Genomic DNA, 17963 nt, shown 5'->3' with positions numbered 1-17963 from the left:
TTCTGCTGGAGGTTTGGTTTTTCCCTAGCCCCTTCCAGAAAGCTGCACTAGCATAAAGATGCCCCCAAACCGGGGCGAGTGCCATCCTAACGGAGCGCTGCTCGATTTTGTGCTTTCTGAATGAAGCTTCCTTCCCCTGCATGCAAATCAGTGGATGCAGACAGCTCGTGCTGTGAAGCTGGCTTTTCTTTCGGTGATAAAAGACCCCGGGACTCGTTAATCGTCCTCTGTCTCTCTCAATGGACTCGCTGGCTCCAAACTTCAGCGCTGGCTCTGTGAAGGAAAATACGGAGAGATTAGCATGGACCCCACGGCTTCGCGTCCATCAAGGGCAGGGGAGCGGAGATGAAGCCTGTTGGGGCTGGCTGCGGAGCCGTGCCTCCAGGGACCACGTGTGCCAGCCCTCACGCTGCCTATCCTGGGAGAAGGAGCCCCAAAAGCTCTCCGTGCCAGGCCTTCGGCACTGCCAGCATCACATAGGATGGGGCTGCCCTCCTGCAGGAGCCTGACCCCCCTCTAGGGCTGCCTGACAGCCCCTGCAGGGTGCGTTCAGAAGGGAGGCGATATTTGGGGCTGGCGTTTTGGGGTCCTGCTCACATCAAAAGCCATCCCACGTCTGCCCCCAGAGCTGTGGGATGGAGAGTTGCTTTGCAGGACTTGTGTCAAAATGTCCTGTCTTGCTGGGAGAAGAAACCAGCAACCAGCTTGGCTCTTCTTGGGCCCTACAAACAAATGCCTTTTTCCTCCATTAATCAGAACTCGGTTGCTCGGGATGGTTTGTTTGAAGATAAAGTTCTGTTTGGGAGTAAATTGCCAGTTGCTATGTTGTCGTGGCTGCCTGCCTGCCTGAGGAGCTCACCACTTCCCCAGCCCCAGGATGACTCTGGGCCGCACCCAGCTCCTTTTTTTTTGGGGTATTTTTATTTTTCAGCAAAACTTAGGCAAATGCAAAAATAAACTGGTGAGCCTTGGTGCTGGTAACCACTCTGCAACTCCTTCCTCTGCATCCCTTTATTTGGGGCTTGCTGGAGGACTCATTTTTTGCAGCCTTTCTCCCAAAGGATTTCAGCTTTGCAATACTTTTGCTTCCTTTTGTTGAAGGGTTTCTGCTCAGGGGCCGAAATACCTTTCTAGCATGGATCCAGCTGCACCTCTCTTGGAATAACAGATAAGATTATACGAATTTAGGATGCAAAAGGATGTAGTTGTTTTATTTCTGTGGATGTTTAAGAATTGAGGAAGAAAAACTGTCCAACCTGTTCAGAGAGGGATGTGTGGTGCTTCAGTGGAAAAAAGCAGGTTAAGCCAAAACAAATCCGAACTGAGTGTTCAGGCTCAAGCTACGTCTGGGCTGCAGTGCTATATTTAAACACGGTATTTTTGTGTTTTAATAATTAACCACTGGGAAAGAACAGCCTAAAAAAACGGTGGTATATGCTATTTCCAAGGTATCTTCTCTTCCATCCCCATTTTAGTGCCACGGACTGCGGCTGAGGACTGGTTGTGGAGGTCGGGGATGCTTCACAAGTCGACTTTGGGTTTGTGTCCCTCCCCTCTTCTTATCTCTTTGCAACCTCTTACCACCTAGGACAAACCGATCAGCCTCAAGGTGCTGTTTGGGCTGGCAGGTGACCCGGGAAAGTTGTTTTTTGTGGAGGGCAGCGGGGAAGTGGGACTTCCCTGTGTGCTAATTGTGGCGTGGTTCTGGCTGCTGCCGGCTGGAGCCCGTGTGTAGCAAAGGATGAGCATGAAAGGTAATCCTTTGGGTGATTGTTTCATTGTTTTACGCAGCGCAAGGCAATCCCCTGCTTTTGAGGAAAAGCTCATGGGTGTTTTTGAGTGCCTCAGAAGCACCTGCAAGTCATCACTGCTGCATTTTGAGCGTGGAGCTGTCAGTGCTGGGGACCGAGCCCAGAAAGCAGCGCGGCCTTCTCCTAGCACAGGGCGGTGCGACCCAACCAAGTGAGCTTGGGCTGGCACCCAGAAGTAATCTGTGCTTTGAATCCAGCTATGGAAACGACCTGCAAGCAAACAAGGAAGGAAGCAAATTTGTCAGGGTGTCAGACCATGGCGACCTGCCCTGCTGCAGGGGAATTCATCCTGGCTGCCCGGTCGGAGCAGGGCTCCCTCTGGATTCGTGTTGTCCTCTTGTCTGCGGCATTTGGGCACCTGTTCCCTGTGTGCATGGGAGAGAATTGTCCTTGGGCAGCTCCTGGCTGTGTTGGGAGGAAGTGGGAAGGTGGGGAGAGTCCTCCTGGCCTGCGCTGCCCTCCCTGGGGCCGGGATGCTGCAGCCGCTCGCTCCCTGCAACAAGCACATGGGGGGGCTGACCGTCCCTAAAATCAGGTTAGAGCTTACTATTGTCCTTCCTGTGCTGTGGAAGAAGAGAACTGCAACTGGTAAGGGTGCAGGAGAGAATCCAAGGATGGAGCATGGTGGCGGAGGGAGGAATGTTGGCTGTCCTGCTGTACATCCTGGGAAATAAAAGATTTCTTGGAACGAGCAGCTGATGGAGGGAGCTGAGCTGCCTCATGCCAAACAGCAGCCACTGATAGCTCTGACCGACGAGGGGCTGCGAACAGTCATGAATCTGCCCCAAACGTGCTCTTACGCTCTTTGCCTCCCCCAGCAGCACCAGCAGCAGTCCCCGCACGTCTCCAGGGCTCGGCGGCAGCACAGCGTAAGAGACCTGCAAAGCGCTTTGCCTCTGGTGCTGGGAGACGGCTCGAGGGGCTGGGGCTGCCTGAACAAACGCGCTTCTCCCTCCTCTCCTCCTTCCCTCCCCACCTATTTCTTCCCTTTTGATGATCAGTAGGAGAAGCTTGGCTGGACCCGGGCGCTGCTTGCTCCAAATGATCCCCAGACCAAAGAACCTCCAGGGCTTCCAGAGCCACCGGAGTGAACGCCTTTCCGATAAAGATCCCAGACAGTGGGCACAAGAGCGGCTCCAGCTTGGAGTACGTATCTTGTAATGAAGTTAATTGACGTAGATCTGCCCAGCTTAATGTCCTCAAACTCCTGGAGCTTGAACTGGATTGACATTAAGACCCAAATTCGGCAGTGAGCCTTCGGGGTTGTGGCAGCATCCCAGAAATCCTTATCCCAGAAGTCCTGCTGCAGCCCAGGCTCGGTGCTTGCCTATAAAGAACAAATAAAGGCATCGTTATGAAAACCCTTGGTCTTATTTGGAGATGAGGTTTGTTTTGCACCACCCCCATATTTTCCTCCAGTATTGCCCGTCCGTTATGGACTGGTGGCACATCAGGGCACCACGAGCCTTGAAGGCTTTGCTGGGGAGCATTTGCTGCTTTGCTGGGGCAAAAGCAATGAAAACAGGTGGTTCTTGCTGAAATGGTGGCTGGCAACAAACGTGCCTTGAGAGGCTTGGGTTACCTCTGGGTTTCAGTCCATAACCTTTGCACGAGGCAGCTAATGATTTTCGGTTAGCTGCTGCTGTCTGTTGAGCAGAAGCTGCTGCAGCCCTCATGCTTTGTTCAGGCTGCATTGCAAAGAGAAATGGAAAAGTTCTTTAAAGCTGAGCTCGTGGAGAGGAGCGGGGCTGGTGGAGTGAAGGTGACTGCCACAAATGCCTCCAAAGGATGAAAAGAGTTAAAAGGCTTAATTGTGGTAGGAGAAAAACTCCACATTGCAGGGCAGACTTGAAATTATTTTTTTTCCCCTTCCTAACCAGTTCCAGTTTAGCTGACCCCACACTTCTGTTGTCGATACTGCAGAGTTGCTGATTTACGCAAGAGCCTTAGGTTAGCTGAAAAACAAGTGTTTTTTTTTTCCTTGCAGTTCTCAAAGCTGTATTTCTGGGGCTTCCTTATTCAGCCACATGGAGTCTAAATAGCGAGATCAGATGACACGATGACTAGCCATGTAATTTTTATCTGCAGAAAGGGCTAGTGATGTGAGCAGTTACAAAATGAGCCACCCTGCCCGTGTTTGATTTTATGCTTGTCATTTAGGAGCTGCTTTTGTCCACTTGAGATCGGGGTATTTTTGCCTTGGCCTCATTCTTTTTAGTGCATCCTTTTAAACTCGAGCTTAAAATCCCATTTCTTGTACAAACAGCTTGCAATTTTTGATAAAAGCTCTGAATGACTCGGCTCGTGTAAGTAAAAGCCTTCGTGTTCCCGGCTCTCACATCGAATCTCCGTTGTCATTTTTACCCTCCTATGAAATAAGGGATCCGATGGCTCATCCTGCTGCCCTGTTGGTGGCTCCGTTAACCCTTCTGCCAGGGTGTGACGGCTCCTGCCCTTTGTCCAGGACCTGCCCCCTGATGGGGAGAGAGCCCGGCACTGCTCGGGCGGTTTTAGCAAAAGTCACGTTCAAGTTCTGGCTGTGTTTGGGGGCAGAAGAGCAAAACCCACTTCTGCCCTGTGCTGACAGCAGGAGCTGCACATCCAGAGACTTCAAAACCCTGCTTTTATCATTCTCGAGCGTGCCTCACTTCCCTACATGTTCGAATTCTGATTTATTTCTTTCAGGCTGGTCTTCAAAGCTCGCAGTAAACTGGCGTTAACTGTATTTTAAGCCCAGCAGAAGTGTTTGCCCTCGTGCTTTTCCAGGGGCAGGGTACCGTGTCCTTTAATGACTCTTGCATGGACGGCGTGAATGCCTTCTCCCCAGTGAAACCAAACGTTACAGCCAACTGCCTCCGCTGCCCGCGAATGAGAAGGACTCGACTGGAGACCTGACTTGGCAGGAGTCTGAAAGCTGGCTGCTTTTTCTTTCACCAAAAAAATCCCTAACCTTAATGGAGTTCAGCCTCGAGCTCCGATTGATTTTGACTGGAAGTCAGGCCCCCAGCTCCTCGCCGCGTTTCCAGGAGCTCTGCTCACGGGTGCTTTGGGGAGTTTGTGCAGCTGCACCAAGCGAAGCAGCACGCCCAGGTCCCAGGCTTGTACAGGCTGGGGGACGAGGTCCAGGAAAACTTGGACTTCCTCCCCCAGCCTGTCCTTAAAAGACCAGGGAGAAAAAGCTGTGTAAGAGTTCATTTGCTGTTTTTTTCTCCCCCTGTGTTGCCATTCTGTGCATCGGCTTTGCATTCAGCAGCAGCCACTCTCAAGTGTCTCGCAGGAACGTTTCCTTGGCAGGTTTTTATTTGGGAATCCCACTGGAGGCTTTTTTTTTTTTCCCTCCTGTTTGGTTATAGATTGAAGACTGGGGTAAGCAAGCAGAGCTGAGCCTCTTGAGGGTCTCATTGCTGGCTGGAAAATAGTGGACTTTAATCGTAGGATGCCTTAAACTATTGAAAACCCTAAATTGACTTACTGAGCTGTAATTTATCAGCTCTTCCATCTTAACAGAGTTAATCTAGTAATTGTCACCATCCGTTTTCCCTCTGCAGCACTACATTACAAAATCTCAGTTTACAAACTCTGCTCAGTTGTTCTTCCAAGTTTCTCTTGTTACTTAAGGACTACTCTTGTAGCTTTGTAAAAGTTACAAATTTAAGGTTTTTTGTTGTTGCAAAAGCGATCATTTATATCCAGCTCCAAAGTGGACTTGAAAAGGCAGCATCTCAGGAAATAAAGTTTGTACCATTTCGTAATTGCGTGACTGTGAACTGCTCAGATCGGGGCATGGGACTGTCTTTAGCTCCCTCTCCTGGGCAGTTGAGGCGTTTGCCCCCACGGTGCTTTTGCATCCTTAATTTATTTTCAAACTCTTTCTGAGCGCCTCTGCTCTCAGCGATGCACACGCAGAGGTTTGGGGAACACGGTGCTTTGAAAACCAAACAAGAAAACGGAGACTGAGGTGAAGCCAGGCTCACCCTGCATGCTGTGAGGGCGGTAGCGACCTGCGTCTCTCCGGCTTGGCTGCTGGGGAAGGAGGGGCTGCATGTTCCTGCAGGGTGCTGAGCAATTTGGGGATCCCTTCCTTCTCCCTAAGGTTGTGCTCCGAGGGATGGGTTTCGTGGAGCTGATTATTTTCAGGCTGTTAGAGGGAAGGCTCAGCAGGGTCCCAGCCTCTCTCCATCCCTCCTGAGTCATCCACCCATAAGGAGACTTTTCCGGGCAAGGTGTTAAGGGCACCCTTTCTGGGTCAGAGGTACCTTAACGTCCTTCCCTGGATCTGTCCCATGGCAGTGAAATCCCGGGGCTCCCTTTACCTTTTCCTGCGGCTCTGTCAGTAATGCAGCACGTGCTTGTTTTATTTGCAGATTGAGAAAATCATGAGCTCCATCGGCGAAGGCATTGACTTCTCCCAGGAGCAGCAGAGGATCTCAGGTAGCGTAACCCAGCTCGTGTGTGTCTGTGTGTGTCTGTGTGTCCGTGTGTGTCTGTGTGTGTCTGTGTGTCCGTGTGTGTCTGTGTGTGTCTGTGTGTCGCTGCACTTAGCCCCCCCCAGGGGTTGGCTCTTCCTTTAGCACCCAGAAGGGAAAGGAAGGGTCTGGCACAGAGGAGCAGATCTCTCTTTCCCAGTATAACATTCAACACCGCTACCAGCAAGCTGAATTCGATGCTCCCCTGGGTGGATTAATTTTTTATACCATGGCTGTCCTTCCTACCTGGCTGGCTTTTGGGCTGGGTGAGGAGCATTACGGCTGGCACCCCCTGCCTGGTGGGGAAGGGGGCCCTGCTCGCCTGCTCTCCGTTAATTCTCCCCAGTGTCTGCATGTGTGTGTGCAGGGGGTCCTGTTTCTTGTTGGAAGTGGCTGTTTAAAATCTGGGGCTTGGTATTACTGCTTAGGGTACAATGCATTTTGAGGTGGTGCTTTTGCATCTTTGAATAACTCTAAACCAAGGTTATTGCTGAGAATCGTGGAGCTTTCATCGGTGGCTTCCAACACCTGCAGTGACTGCTCACAGCCCTTCCCTTGAGGTGAGAGGTGCTGGCTGGTGTGAGTGGTGCAGGACACATCTCGTGCTCTCCCGCAGGACTAAAATCAGCTCCAGTGGCTGGCTCATTGCTCCCCTCTCACAGCCCAATAACCAGGGCGTTCTGATACTTCACGCTTCACCACTGGTGTTTGCTGGGTGTGGAGGAGGAAGATGAAGATCAGGTTTTCCTGCACGTGGGAAAAAAATTATTTTGTAGCTTAGCTGAAAGGTGGGGTAAGGACTCCAGCCAGTGTCCTAGGGATAGGAAGCTCTGCTGATCTCTGAGCTCCTACAATTGCTGTTGTTCTCAACATAGCCCCTAAGAAAGTCGGACCAATTTGCTTCCACTTCTCTCCTGCCTTTTAAAATCTGTTTGTCTCAAGTTTTCTGTTCTTCTCTGGTGGGTAACAACAAAACGTTCTGTAAGCAGTCAGTCTGAAATAGAGCTGCTGCGTGTTTGTCTTCTGGCTGGTCTCACAATCCCCACAACAATCTCGCTTTTGTTTCAAATGCATAATGCAGCAGCAAGATGCTCTTTTCTCTGCCTCTTTTGGTTACATAAGTGTGGATCTGTCCCTTCGGATACGAGCAGAACCTCCTCATAGCTCTCCACACTCCCGTATTTTGTTCATTAAATCCTTTCAGTCCTGGGAGGCTGGGATGGGGATTTTGTATTTAGATTTGAAAAATGCGTAGTCGCTCTGATACAAGATCTACAGCAGCATTTAGGGTATTTCAGTGTCTCAGATCTGTGGTGTGGGTTGTCCTTAGTGTCCCAAACCACCTCCCAGGTGGAGGGGTTGTCTTCCCTTTCTTCAGGATGTTCCTACCCTGTTCAGGCCAAATGAAAAGGAAAGGAGCGTTTCATCTTCCAACACCCACTATATCCAGGGGAACTCACTGGTACAGGTTGTGGTTGCTCCTGAGCATGGTTGGAGGTAAAGCTGCTCTGCCAGCCCGCTCGGGGCCGTTTTCCCTGGCTAAGACAGCGGCTGGTGGGGACATACAGGCTTGGAGGTGACGTTGCTGTGCTCTGGGCAGGGCGAGGAGGCGTCCCTTGCCTTTGGGTTGTCTCACTTCATGCTTCGGTCTCAAGCTTTTAGTGCCTCTTGGGTGGTTTTCTTCTCCTCCAGGTGGCTTTTAAATCCATAGCCCTGCTCTGTCAGCAGTGTGACGTGGTGTTTGGCCATGAGGTGCGGGTCTCCTGGCTTTTCAGCAGCATCCCCCACTTAGGGAATGTTTCTGGGGGATGAGAGCGCTGGAGCAGAAAGCCTGTGTGGGGTGTGGGGTCCTGCTCAGGCCCCCCAGTGCTCGCCCTGCCTCCCGTGGAGGGCCAGGGAGAGAGAGGACGCTGGTGCTCCAGCCTGGGAGATCTGCTCCAGGGAAGGACTAAAATTAGCCCTTATGAGGCCTGTCATCTGTACAGTTCCGTGGCACAATTTTGTGTGTTGGATTAGGAGATGAAAAAATAGCCTGATTGCAGTCTCCTGAATGTCTTATGGTCTTAAGTCAGCACAGAGGGAAGCAAAACCAGCCTTTAATTGGCATTAACCTGGGCTTTGGGGTCAGTTTCCAGCTCTGGCCAGACTCCCCCTACCCCTATTTTATCTCTGCAGCCCTATCATTGAGACAAACCTTTTTTTATTCTTCAAATTTGTGTGTTCTTGTGCACGTTGTTTCAGCTGGAGCTTGTGGAGTGCCAGGTTTTAGTTTGGCTGCTGCAGGATGAGGTGCAAAGAGCGGCCTCTGCCACCCATCCTCTCCCAAACAGGACAGAGCAGCGGGAGCGTTGCAGAGATTTCTCCAGCAAAGCCCCTGTTTTCTGCAACCCATAAATGGTGGCTTCCAGAATATTTTTAACATTTATAAATTTTTCACCAGTAAAACTCTAGATAGACGCTCTATCATGGTTTCACATCAGATAAAACTCATCACATTTTTTCCCTGTATATTTTACCCCTGTGCTTCCATGACCTTGAAGTAAGTAGTTTTATTAATTGTATTGCGATGATTTAGCTGTGCATTTTGTCTCTGCTTCTTCAAATTTCCATAAGACAAGGTGAAGGAGGAATCCTGGTGTCATTTAGTGCATTGATTTTCCTCAAACAACAGAGCAATGTCCTCCAGCCATGCTTGCAACTGTTATAACTCTTGTCTCCGCAATGCAGCATCAGAGCGGCGGGAGATGATCCTGGGTTACAACATTTATGAAAATGAAAGTGTTTTAAGTAGAAGAGGCTGGGGTACGGGGAATAGAGCCGCCTGTGCTGAGTCTGTGTTCAGGATCCAGCCCAGAGCAGCAGTCAGATCCCAGTCTGTTAAGGTACCTTCTGCTGCTGCTCCTACGGTGACCTAATTGCACGTCTTGGCTCTGCTCGCAGGATCAAACAAGATCCCTTTGCAGTTTTACCACCTTTCACAGAAAGCATCCCAAACCTTTTTCTATACTATTTTTTTATTCCATCTTTTGAGGAAAGTGCACGTGAAGGGGAGGTGAAGCTAAGAGAGGAAGGAGGCTTTGATATCAGTGCACGTGTCACTAGAAGTGGCTGCATCCCCTGCACAGACCAGGGAACCAGCCTGCCTCTTCCCCAGCCGCCTGTCTCCACGTTTCTGCATTACTGAGCTGCTCGGGAGGCTTATTGAAATTCTTCACTTCCCGAGATGCAGCTTCAGTCCGGAAACCAGCAGTTTGTTAACAAACCTGCCCGTTCTGCTGCTGCAGGCAGAGCTGCGGGTGCGTTATCTCTGGATGGAGCCGAGTCCTGGCCTTCAAAGGAGGAGCTAATTGCTTGGCTTTAATTGAGCCTTTGGAAACGAGGCTGTTTGTAGGGAGACGCGGGGTACAGAGCTTGATTAAATGGATGCTGGTGAACCCTGCTGTCTGGGGACTGAAGGTGACTAAATATCATGTACTGCTCAAGGGTTTCAGAAATCTAAATGTCTTGGAAATGCTATCGGAGGAAATGCTTTCTGGTGGTGAGAGCAGTTTGGCTGTGGCAAACCTGTCCTCTGGGCCACCCAAACAGCCGGGAAGCATCCTGCCCATGTGGGGACACAGCCTTCTCCAGATGTCCCTTGGGGCCTCTCTGGGGGATCTTTGTCCCCCATCACTCCTGGTGGGGCAGCAGCTGTGCAGGGAGCAGGACCTGGGGTTGCCAGTTGCAGGTCAGCTCGGGTGGTGCGGTGGCCGAGCCCTTTGGATGTGGTTGATCTGCCACGCTCCTAAACGTGGGTGATGCCAGGCTTTTCCCAAGCACAGCTGTAGGTACTGATATTCACTAGACAAGGCTGCTTGTGACAGAGGTGCTTCCTCCCCTGCTTGAAGCGTGAATTCCCTCCTCTGCCTTTAATCAGGAGCCAGGACAAAAGCAGACCTCAGGAGCTTGTTTGTCTTTACTGTGGCGTGATGGAGGATGCTGGAGGGCTGCCACCGCAAGGAACTCTGTCCTTTTAAATAATTCTGTCCTTTTAAATCCTTCACCTCCAAACTGCTCCGAGTGGGCAGCGTCTCCAGTTGATGAGATGCTAATACGCATCTGCGCACACGGCTCCTGCCTGCCATAATAAAGCTTATCTCACATCCATTTGTCACTGGGGCTCTTGCTTTGGTGAGGAGGAACCCCCTGCCAGTTCCCACCGGGGGGTTAACCTGTGCCTGCCCTACATACCATGTACTGATTAGGGCTTGTGTTTCCTAGGGCCAAAGGGCTTTGCTGGGGGATGCAAAGCAGCGTGTGTTTTTTGGTCTAATCCAATGGCAGCCCTTTCGCATCCTGCTTTCTGACAGGCCCTCCCCTCCCCGAGCCGGGCTGTAGCTGTAGCAGCGCGTGTGATTGATCGATATCATTAGGGAAGAGGTCTGACATGGAGGGGAGAGGAGGAGCTTGCACTTCTGCAAAAGCTGCTGTTGTGCAGGGAGTTTTTCAGCAAAATGGACACCTGTCTCTGGAAGCAGGCAGAGCCACAAGCAGCGCATTTTCCTGCTGCCTGTGCTGCCTTCCACTTGGGGTGGGCTCCCTGGACACAGACCAGCTGCTGTGCATGTTCCCAGCTTCTCTTTTTTCTCCTTATTTACAAATGTGGTCAGCTGGAACATGGAAAATGCTTTGCCAGCCCCTTGCTTGAGGACAAAGTGCATCCTCCAAAGGGCTGCAGGTACCCTGATGCGTAGTTTTTAGCAGTTTGGCTTTTGCTGCTCAGGAGTTTGGTAGGGCTGTTTGAATGCTTCACATCACATCACAAACAGGCAGGGAACTTGCCAAACATGCTCTCATCCCCAACTCTGGGTGGACCTTGAAGGTATTGGGGCTCCCAACTCTAGTTTTGTGCCTGGGGTCCCTAATTTGCCTGTAGAGGTTAAAGTCCTTGTGTGGCAGCTGCTGAGGAGCTCAGTGTGCTTGGAGTCCATATATACAGGCTGTTACTGCATACAACTGGCTTGGGTGTAGGGAAAGTGGGGACCCTTGGGCTTCTGTTGGAACAAGGCCAGGCCCCTCCTGTCCCCTAGACATTCCTTGCAGTTTTGGGCAAATAGCTGGGTTATTTTGGGGCCCTTGCAGTTTGGGGCAAATAGCTGACTTCTGTAGCAGCGGTCCTTCCTCTGTAAACCAGCATGACAAAACCTTTGTCTTGCTATTGTGGGGTTAGGGATGAGCACGTGAAACTTCGGTGGCCCTTGGATGCTGGGATGGAGAGAAGCAGTGTGGCATCTTTGTGAAGTTTGGAGCTGGAACCTGTTTCTTGGTGCACTGCTCTCATCCCCACTCCCCAATAGAATGGGGGCAGAAAAATGTGAGGAAATAAAAGCTCGTGGGTTGGGATAAGGAACGGAGATCACTCACCAATTACCATCATGGCCAAAGCAGGCTCAGTGTAAGGGAGATTTAGTTAATTACCAATTGGCAATATATTAAGGCAAGCTAGGGTTCTCCTCCACCCACCAAGCACGTCCTTCCCCTACATGCTGCAGGGGACTGAGGCCTGTGCTGGGTCTGCTCCTCCCCAAACCCATCCTCCCACAGGCAGCAGCTCTTCAAGCACACGGCTCCGTACCACAGGGTCCATCCATCCCCTAGGAGCAAACTGCTCCAGCACGGGTCCCCCACGGGCGGCAGCTCCCCCCAGACCCCCAGCTCCATGTGGGCTCCTCTCCATAGCCTGCAGCTCTGGCCTGGGGGCTCTCCATGGGCCTCAGCCTCCTCCAGGCCACATCCACCTGCTCCACCGGGGGCTCCTCCATCCATGGGGGGGCTGCAGCGTGGAGATCTGCTCCTTGTGGGACCCATGGGTGCAGGGGGACAGCCTGCTCCACCAGGGGCCTCTCCACGGACTGTGGGGGAACTGCTGCTGCGTGCCTGGAGCACCTCCTGGCCTCCTTCACCAACCGGGGGGCTGCAGGGCTGGCTCTCTCGCCTTTTTCCCAGCTGCTGCTGCACAGCATTTTTTTCTCCCCCTTTCTTAAATATTCTCTGAGGTGTGACCAGCAGCACACCTTGGCTCAGCAGGTCCCTTCTTGATCCAGCTGGCACTGCCCGGTACCGATCCTGTCTGACCCAGGGCAGCTTCTGGCCTCGTCTCTCAGAGGCCACCCCTGTGGCCTCCCACCAAAACCTTGCCACATAAACCCAATGCACCTGGCCAACGGGGTCAGCCTCTGATTTCCTGGTAGAGCTCGTAAAGCGATCTTTCAGATGGATTTCTCTGGCTGAATCCTGAGGGTGGGGTGGCAGAGGTGAGAAGAAAAGGGATCTGTCACGGACCTGTGCTGGTGTGTGCTCTTAGGGATGAGGAGGGATCAAGGAACCCCATCTCTTAAAGGATGCTGGATCCCATCTGGGCCTTGCCTTGATGTTGTTTGTTTTTTTTTGGCTTGGGAATAGATGTTTGTATTCAGTCTCTCTGTGCAGGCCTGGTTTGCTGTCACACACACATTTATCTCCAGCAACCTACTTCTGATCAGCCCTCCCTTCCAGACGTGGGTCAGAGGGGCAGGGGAGCACAGCTCAGCCCCACTGCCCTGCAGCTTCTCGTCTCGCTGCTAGCTCAGAAATAAAGAAACCTGTGCCTTGCTTGCTGCTTTACAGCAATTTGTCAGGTGGCGTTTCTCTCCCCAAAACTGAGGAGATGAATGGGCTGTGCTCGGTAAATCAGGCTGATGCAGGCAGGAGGCACGCTGCGCTGGACAGCAAATGCATTTGGGGCCCGGTGAGTTAACTCTGCCATTGACTTGAGACGTGAGAAACGTGCCTGGTGTTCTGCTGGGCTAAAGAGGAAGAAATTTGTTAGCAATCTGCATTTGGTTAATTGATTTTAGTTCCAGTAAAGTTAGGTGCTGGCTCTATTTCTTGCATCTGATGGCGTTAATGACTACATTCTCCTGGCCCATCCATCTTGCCTAATGCACTGCCTGAGCTTACAGCCCCCCCTCTGTGGGTTTAAGGACTTCCACCTGATGATCAGCCCCAGCTGTGGCAACAAATGCCTGATTTGCTGCTTTTGCATGCTTTCTTTGTGTACGGACCATGCTTTCATCAACGCTTGCTTAGACATGCAGTTTTTTTCTTTCTAGTAAAGCTCAGTCATGTGTCTTCAGGCCACGCCAGGTTGTGCTGAGCTGCTCTCAGCTTCCAAGAGCAAACAGGGTGATGCTGGCTGTCAGGTGTGCTGTGCTTCTTCCTTCCTGCAGACAGGCTCGAACGTGGCATTAAGGGTTGTTACTGTAGCAGTAACAGGGCCGAGGTGGCCCTGTCCCTTTTCTGTTTTCTTTGTTACCTGAAAAACCTTGCAAGAGGAACTGAATTGCTTGGCTTGCTTTTTCTGCAAATTTTAAATACTGTAATTATTTCTAACTACACTCTGTCAGCTGCCCGCCGCCCCGAGACCTTTTAGAGGTAGGATTCCTAAAATTTGGAGCACATGGAGAAGGATGGAGCTGATCTGGCTGAGAATTAGGAGTTTATTTAATCAGAAGCTGGGGTGCAGCTCTTGCTGGGCGGCACAGTGACTGGCATTCATTTGCTCCTGTGTCATCCTCGTAACATGTAAATATCTTGGACTTTTCTGTTTCAGTCTGGGATGTTTTGGGCATCTGTTCTCTTCTTTTTCTTTTTAATATTAACCCTTCCATTCCCCCTCCAAATACCCCTGTTCATTTTGCCTTGATTTTAAGTGGTGTTTAACCAGAAAACCTGCACTTGGTGTCACTGTAGGTTTTCCCCTTTAAAAGCAGAAATACATTTATGAGTGTACAAAAGGCTGAGTAGAGTAAATAATTTTTTAAAAGCAAATTCAGGAGCTCAGAGGAAGGAACTGCTGTGGTTTCATTCCCCCTGCCAATACCCCAACTGCTTCCAGAAATGCTGTAGTAGGCAGCAAGCAGTTTCCTCACCTCTCTCTCAGTAAATTAATTCTGAGCCAGCCACAAATCACTTTGAACTGTCAAAGCAGACCTGTAACATCATTTTTTTTTTTTTTGAAAACCCAAGCCGTGCAGTCCATCATTGAGTAAATATTGAGAAGTCAGTAATTTCCACTAGAGAGTTATAAAGCTGCCGTCTCCCTCCCCTCTCCTGCAGCTTCTGCTGCGAAGGCTGCTCGCTGCTCGTGCAGTGGATGGAAGAGCTGGGAGGGGTAAGAGGATGAAGAGAAGGGAGGGACAGGCAATGCGAGAGCAGGAGACAGGACTGAGAGTGGAACGGCAAGCGTGGAGCTCGCTGCCTTCAGACAAAGCCTGACGCTGCGGCTCGCTGCAAGGACGTGTGATTGCCGGGGAAGGGACGCGGCTGCCTGGCTGCTTGTGGACCACAGAGGATCGACGGGAGGGAAGGATGGAGACCCCGGGCGAGCCGGAGCTTGTTGCATAAATTCCAGGTTTAGATGCTGCCCTTCTGCACAGGCTGCGTGAGGGGAGGGAGACGGAAAGCTTTTGTGATCTCTGCGTTGCTCGCGCTGCAGCGTGCGCTAGGAAGACCGGCCGGCTCTCTCGAACTCGCTGAGCGTGGCTCGCCTGGCAGAGGAGCACTCCCGAGGACCAGAGCAGCAGGATCCCTTTCCCCAAGAATTTCCAGACGAGACCGTGAGCTCTGCGTTGTGCAGCCATTGCAGTGGGTGGGGGTGGAAGGATGGCTTGGAAGGTGCCAAACAGCTTCAGGTGACCTAAAGGTTCAAAGAAAGCAAACTCGTTTTTCTCTTGATCATCTTTTTATTTGCATATACCCTTGAAACACAGATGTGCTAAGCAGCCTGAAAATTTCAGCCTGTCTTGCATAGCAAATGCCCTGATGAAAAGGAGATCTCTGAACTTTTCCTGTCATATCTCGAGCTCCTCTAGAGGAGAGGAACAAGTCCCTGGACTCCCTTCCCAGGGGCGAGGGAAGGAGAGCTTGTCTGCACAGCTTCTGTAGGGTGTTGGGAAGAATCTCATTTATCAGAGGCTGAGAGGAGGTGCCGGGGCATGTCTCTGACTTGAGCTGCTGCAGGAAGAGGAGAGGGTGTGCTTGCGTTTGGTCTCGTTTTGTTTTGACGTGCTTTGGAAGCAAGGAACTAAAATGCCTCATTCTCCAGAGCTGCTGCCTGTTTGAGTCAGGGGCTGGGATGCAGCAGCTGCACTTAGCTGAAGAAAATGAAGGAAGGGCAAATGCAAGCGTGCACCAAGCACCTGGCAGGACTGAATGCATTGTGTAAAACCCATTCTGGTTCCTCTGTCTCTCTTGCTGTCAGCCAGCGCAGCGCTGTAATTAGGCTCTCCGATGCAGCCAGCCAGCATGGTCCGAGCCACGTGCTGAATGAAATGCCCCGTGTCGGATAGGGGGTGACATGGCAGTGCCAGGACTCTCAGACTCATGCTCAGGGTCGCTCGCCCCTCTGCTCCTCGTAACGCAGTAACGGAGAGAAAAAGCTCTTACCATGGTTTGCCTCTTTCAGGACTGCTTGGGGAAAAAAAGTATAAGCCCTTCTTATCTTCTGCTGCAGTTTGTGTGCTTTCTTTGTCTTGCATGTCTTCCTGTGGACAGCTGCTCTAGCCTGGCTTCTGCTGCTTTTCTCAAAGTCCGTCGTGTCTGTTCTGTGTCTCAGCTGCATGAAGATGTACTTTCTCTCTAGCTGCTTTGTGCCTCCAGCGTGCTTGGCCCTCCCTGCTGGCCCGCTGGGCAGCGTTGTGCGTCCGGAGTCGCATGGACGAGCGGACCTGCACGGCGCTGCGCGGCTGTGAGCAGCTCCACTCCGTTCCCTCGCACCTGCGGCTGGCTGCGAATGCCTTGGGGGAAAGTTTGCTGCCCTCCTCCCGCCCCCTTCCGATGAGCCAAGCACTGGATCAGCATCCCCGTGGGGTTGGGCTTCGTGTGTTTGCCTGGCAAGAAACTCGCCCGAGCCCTGCGAGCAGTGCATGTGATGCCATGGTCCTGGGAGCGCTTCTTAAACAGTTTGCTGGGGCAAGGTGTTTCGTTTTCTGAGCGCTAACTGGGATACAAATTAAACCCGGAGCCCGTGGAGGCGCTGGAAGCTTGTTGTCCATGCTCTGTGCACACCAGCGGAATTGTCTGCCAGCTGATTTATTGTACTCTGAGCATAATTTTTTGAGTTTCTTTATGGTAATGACTATGATGTGGCAATGCCATCTGTCTTCCTCAGAGTGCCGCTGCTACCGCCTTAACGGTTTTTCCCTTTTCAAGCGTCTGCCGATTCCTCTCTCGTCAGGTTCGCGGATGCTGGAGCAGAGTGTCGGGGAGTGGCTGGAGTCCATCGGCCTGCAGCAATACGAGAGTAAGCTGCTTTTGAACGGCTTTGATGATGTCCGCTTCCTGGTAAGTTGCTGGTGGGACCTTTGGGCTCTAACAAACACCTCAGCTGGACCCCAACTTGTTGCGGGACCCCTGTGTCCATTGCAGAGCAGGTCTGGGCTCTGCAGCCCAACAGAATGATCTTGAGGATGCATAGGAAGTTAGACAAAAGGAGGAAACAAGGGTTGTGTTGGTTCATTCATCTTCCCGTTTGATACAGTTACAGTTGTTACAGTTTTTCACTGTCATTTTGCTATAAAATTTCATTTACTCCACCGCCTAAATGTTTACGATCCAATTTATTCAAGATACGGCACCTGTAATTCATTAATGTGTTGAAAAAGTCACTGAGCCATCTGTGCTCTGGACTGTCGAGGAGGTGGCAGACCTCTTGTTGGAAGTATCCTTACTCTAAGCACGCGGGCAGGGTGTTAATGAGCTGAACTTGATTGTGTTGACACTGTTGGCTCTGAAACCTAATGATGGCAGCACCCTAATGTTTACTATTGAGGGCTTTAGTGCATAGGAACTTGGTGGCATGGTGCAGAAATCAGAGTTTGCATGGGATGATAAGCTGCAGAGACAAATCGGGGTGTGGGGGGTGCTTTTTGTGCAGTTTAAAGAAATGCCCTTGTGTGTGGGCTCCTTGGTGCTGAGGATGGTGCGGAGAGGTGACATCCAGGGGGATGTCACTCCGTGTTGTGAGCCAGGCAAAAAGGGCTCCGAAAACACCCTGGCAAGTGAATGTGACTGTTCCATATCTGCGGGGAGCCTCCTGCTCTCCCAAGTTAAAAGCAGCACCCATCGTGCGGTGGTGGAGGTCGGTGGGGGGCAGCCGGAGAAAGAAAGGGAGACCGAACGGGGCACGGCTGGACGGGCAGGGAAGGGAAGGGCACTCGGGAGCAGCCTAGGTTGGGTACATAAAGGCAGGATGCAATTACACTCTTAAAAAACCTGACCAACAGGACAAACGTTCCTGTAAGCGTCACGGGATCTCCACCCAGCCCTGGAGGCTGGACGCTGGCAGCTGTGCCCCTGTGAGTACCCAGCCCCACGTCCTGGCCTCCGTGGCAAGCGGCTTCTCCTTTGTCTAGGTCAGGCACCTTCAGCAGGGGAGCTGCTGGTGACAAGTGGCGGCTTTCTCACAGGCTTCTGCCTCCACCCTCACCCCCAGGTCCCTGCTTAGGGTCCTCTGCCATTGGGCTGACCTTTGTGGTGTCGGCGGGCTGCTGGGCTGCCTCTTCCAGCAGGCAGCAGATACGGCACCTCCAGCTCTACGATAGATGTCCCGGTACAGAAGCTTAACAACAAGGGGACTCAACTTTCCATTTGGCCCTGGAGAAGCAGG

The 17963-nt window shown here is 51.7% G+C and overlaps 1 protein-coding gene across 1 annotated transcript in view; it reads left to right on the top strand.

Annotated features, from left to right (window-relative positions):
* The window catches only part of ANKS1A (ankyrin repeat and sterile alpha motif domain containing 1A), a gene marked incomplete at its 5' end in the record, with an annotated part of 78028 nt that overhangs the window by 35317 nt on the left and 24748 nt on the right, over window positions 1-17963 (top strand). The window contains 2 exons of the mRNA XM_084301962.1: window positions 6176-6242; window positions 16533-16639. Of these exons, the coding sequence (XP_084158088.1) occupies window positions 6176-6242; window positions 16533-16639 (174 nt within the window). The remainder of the gene's footprint in view (window positions 1-6175; window positions 6243-16532; window positions 16640-17963) is intronic.

This window comes from Netta rufina (genome assembly GCF_964035555.1).
Source record: "Netta rufina genome assembly, chromosome: 26".
NCBI lineage: Eukaryota > Metazoa > Chordata > Aves > Anseriformes > Anatidae > Netta > Netta rufina.
Note: the sequence above shows the minus strand (reverse complement) of the source record. Positions and strands in the feature narration are given on the sequence as shown.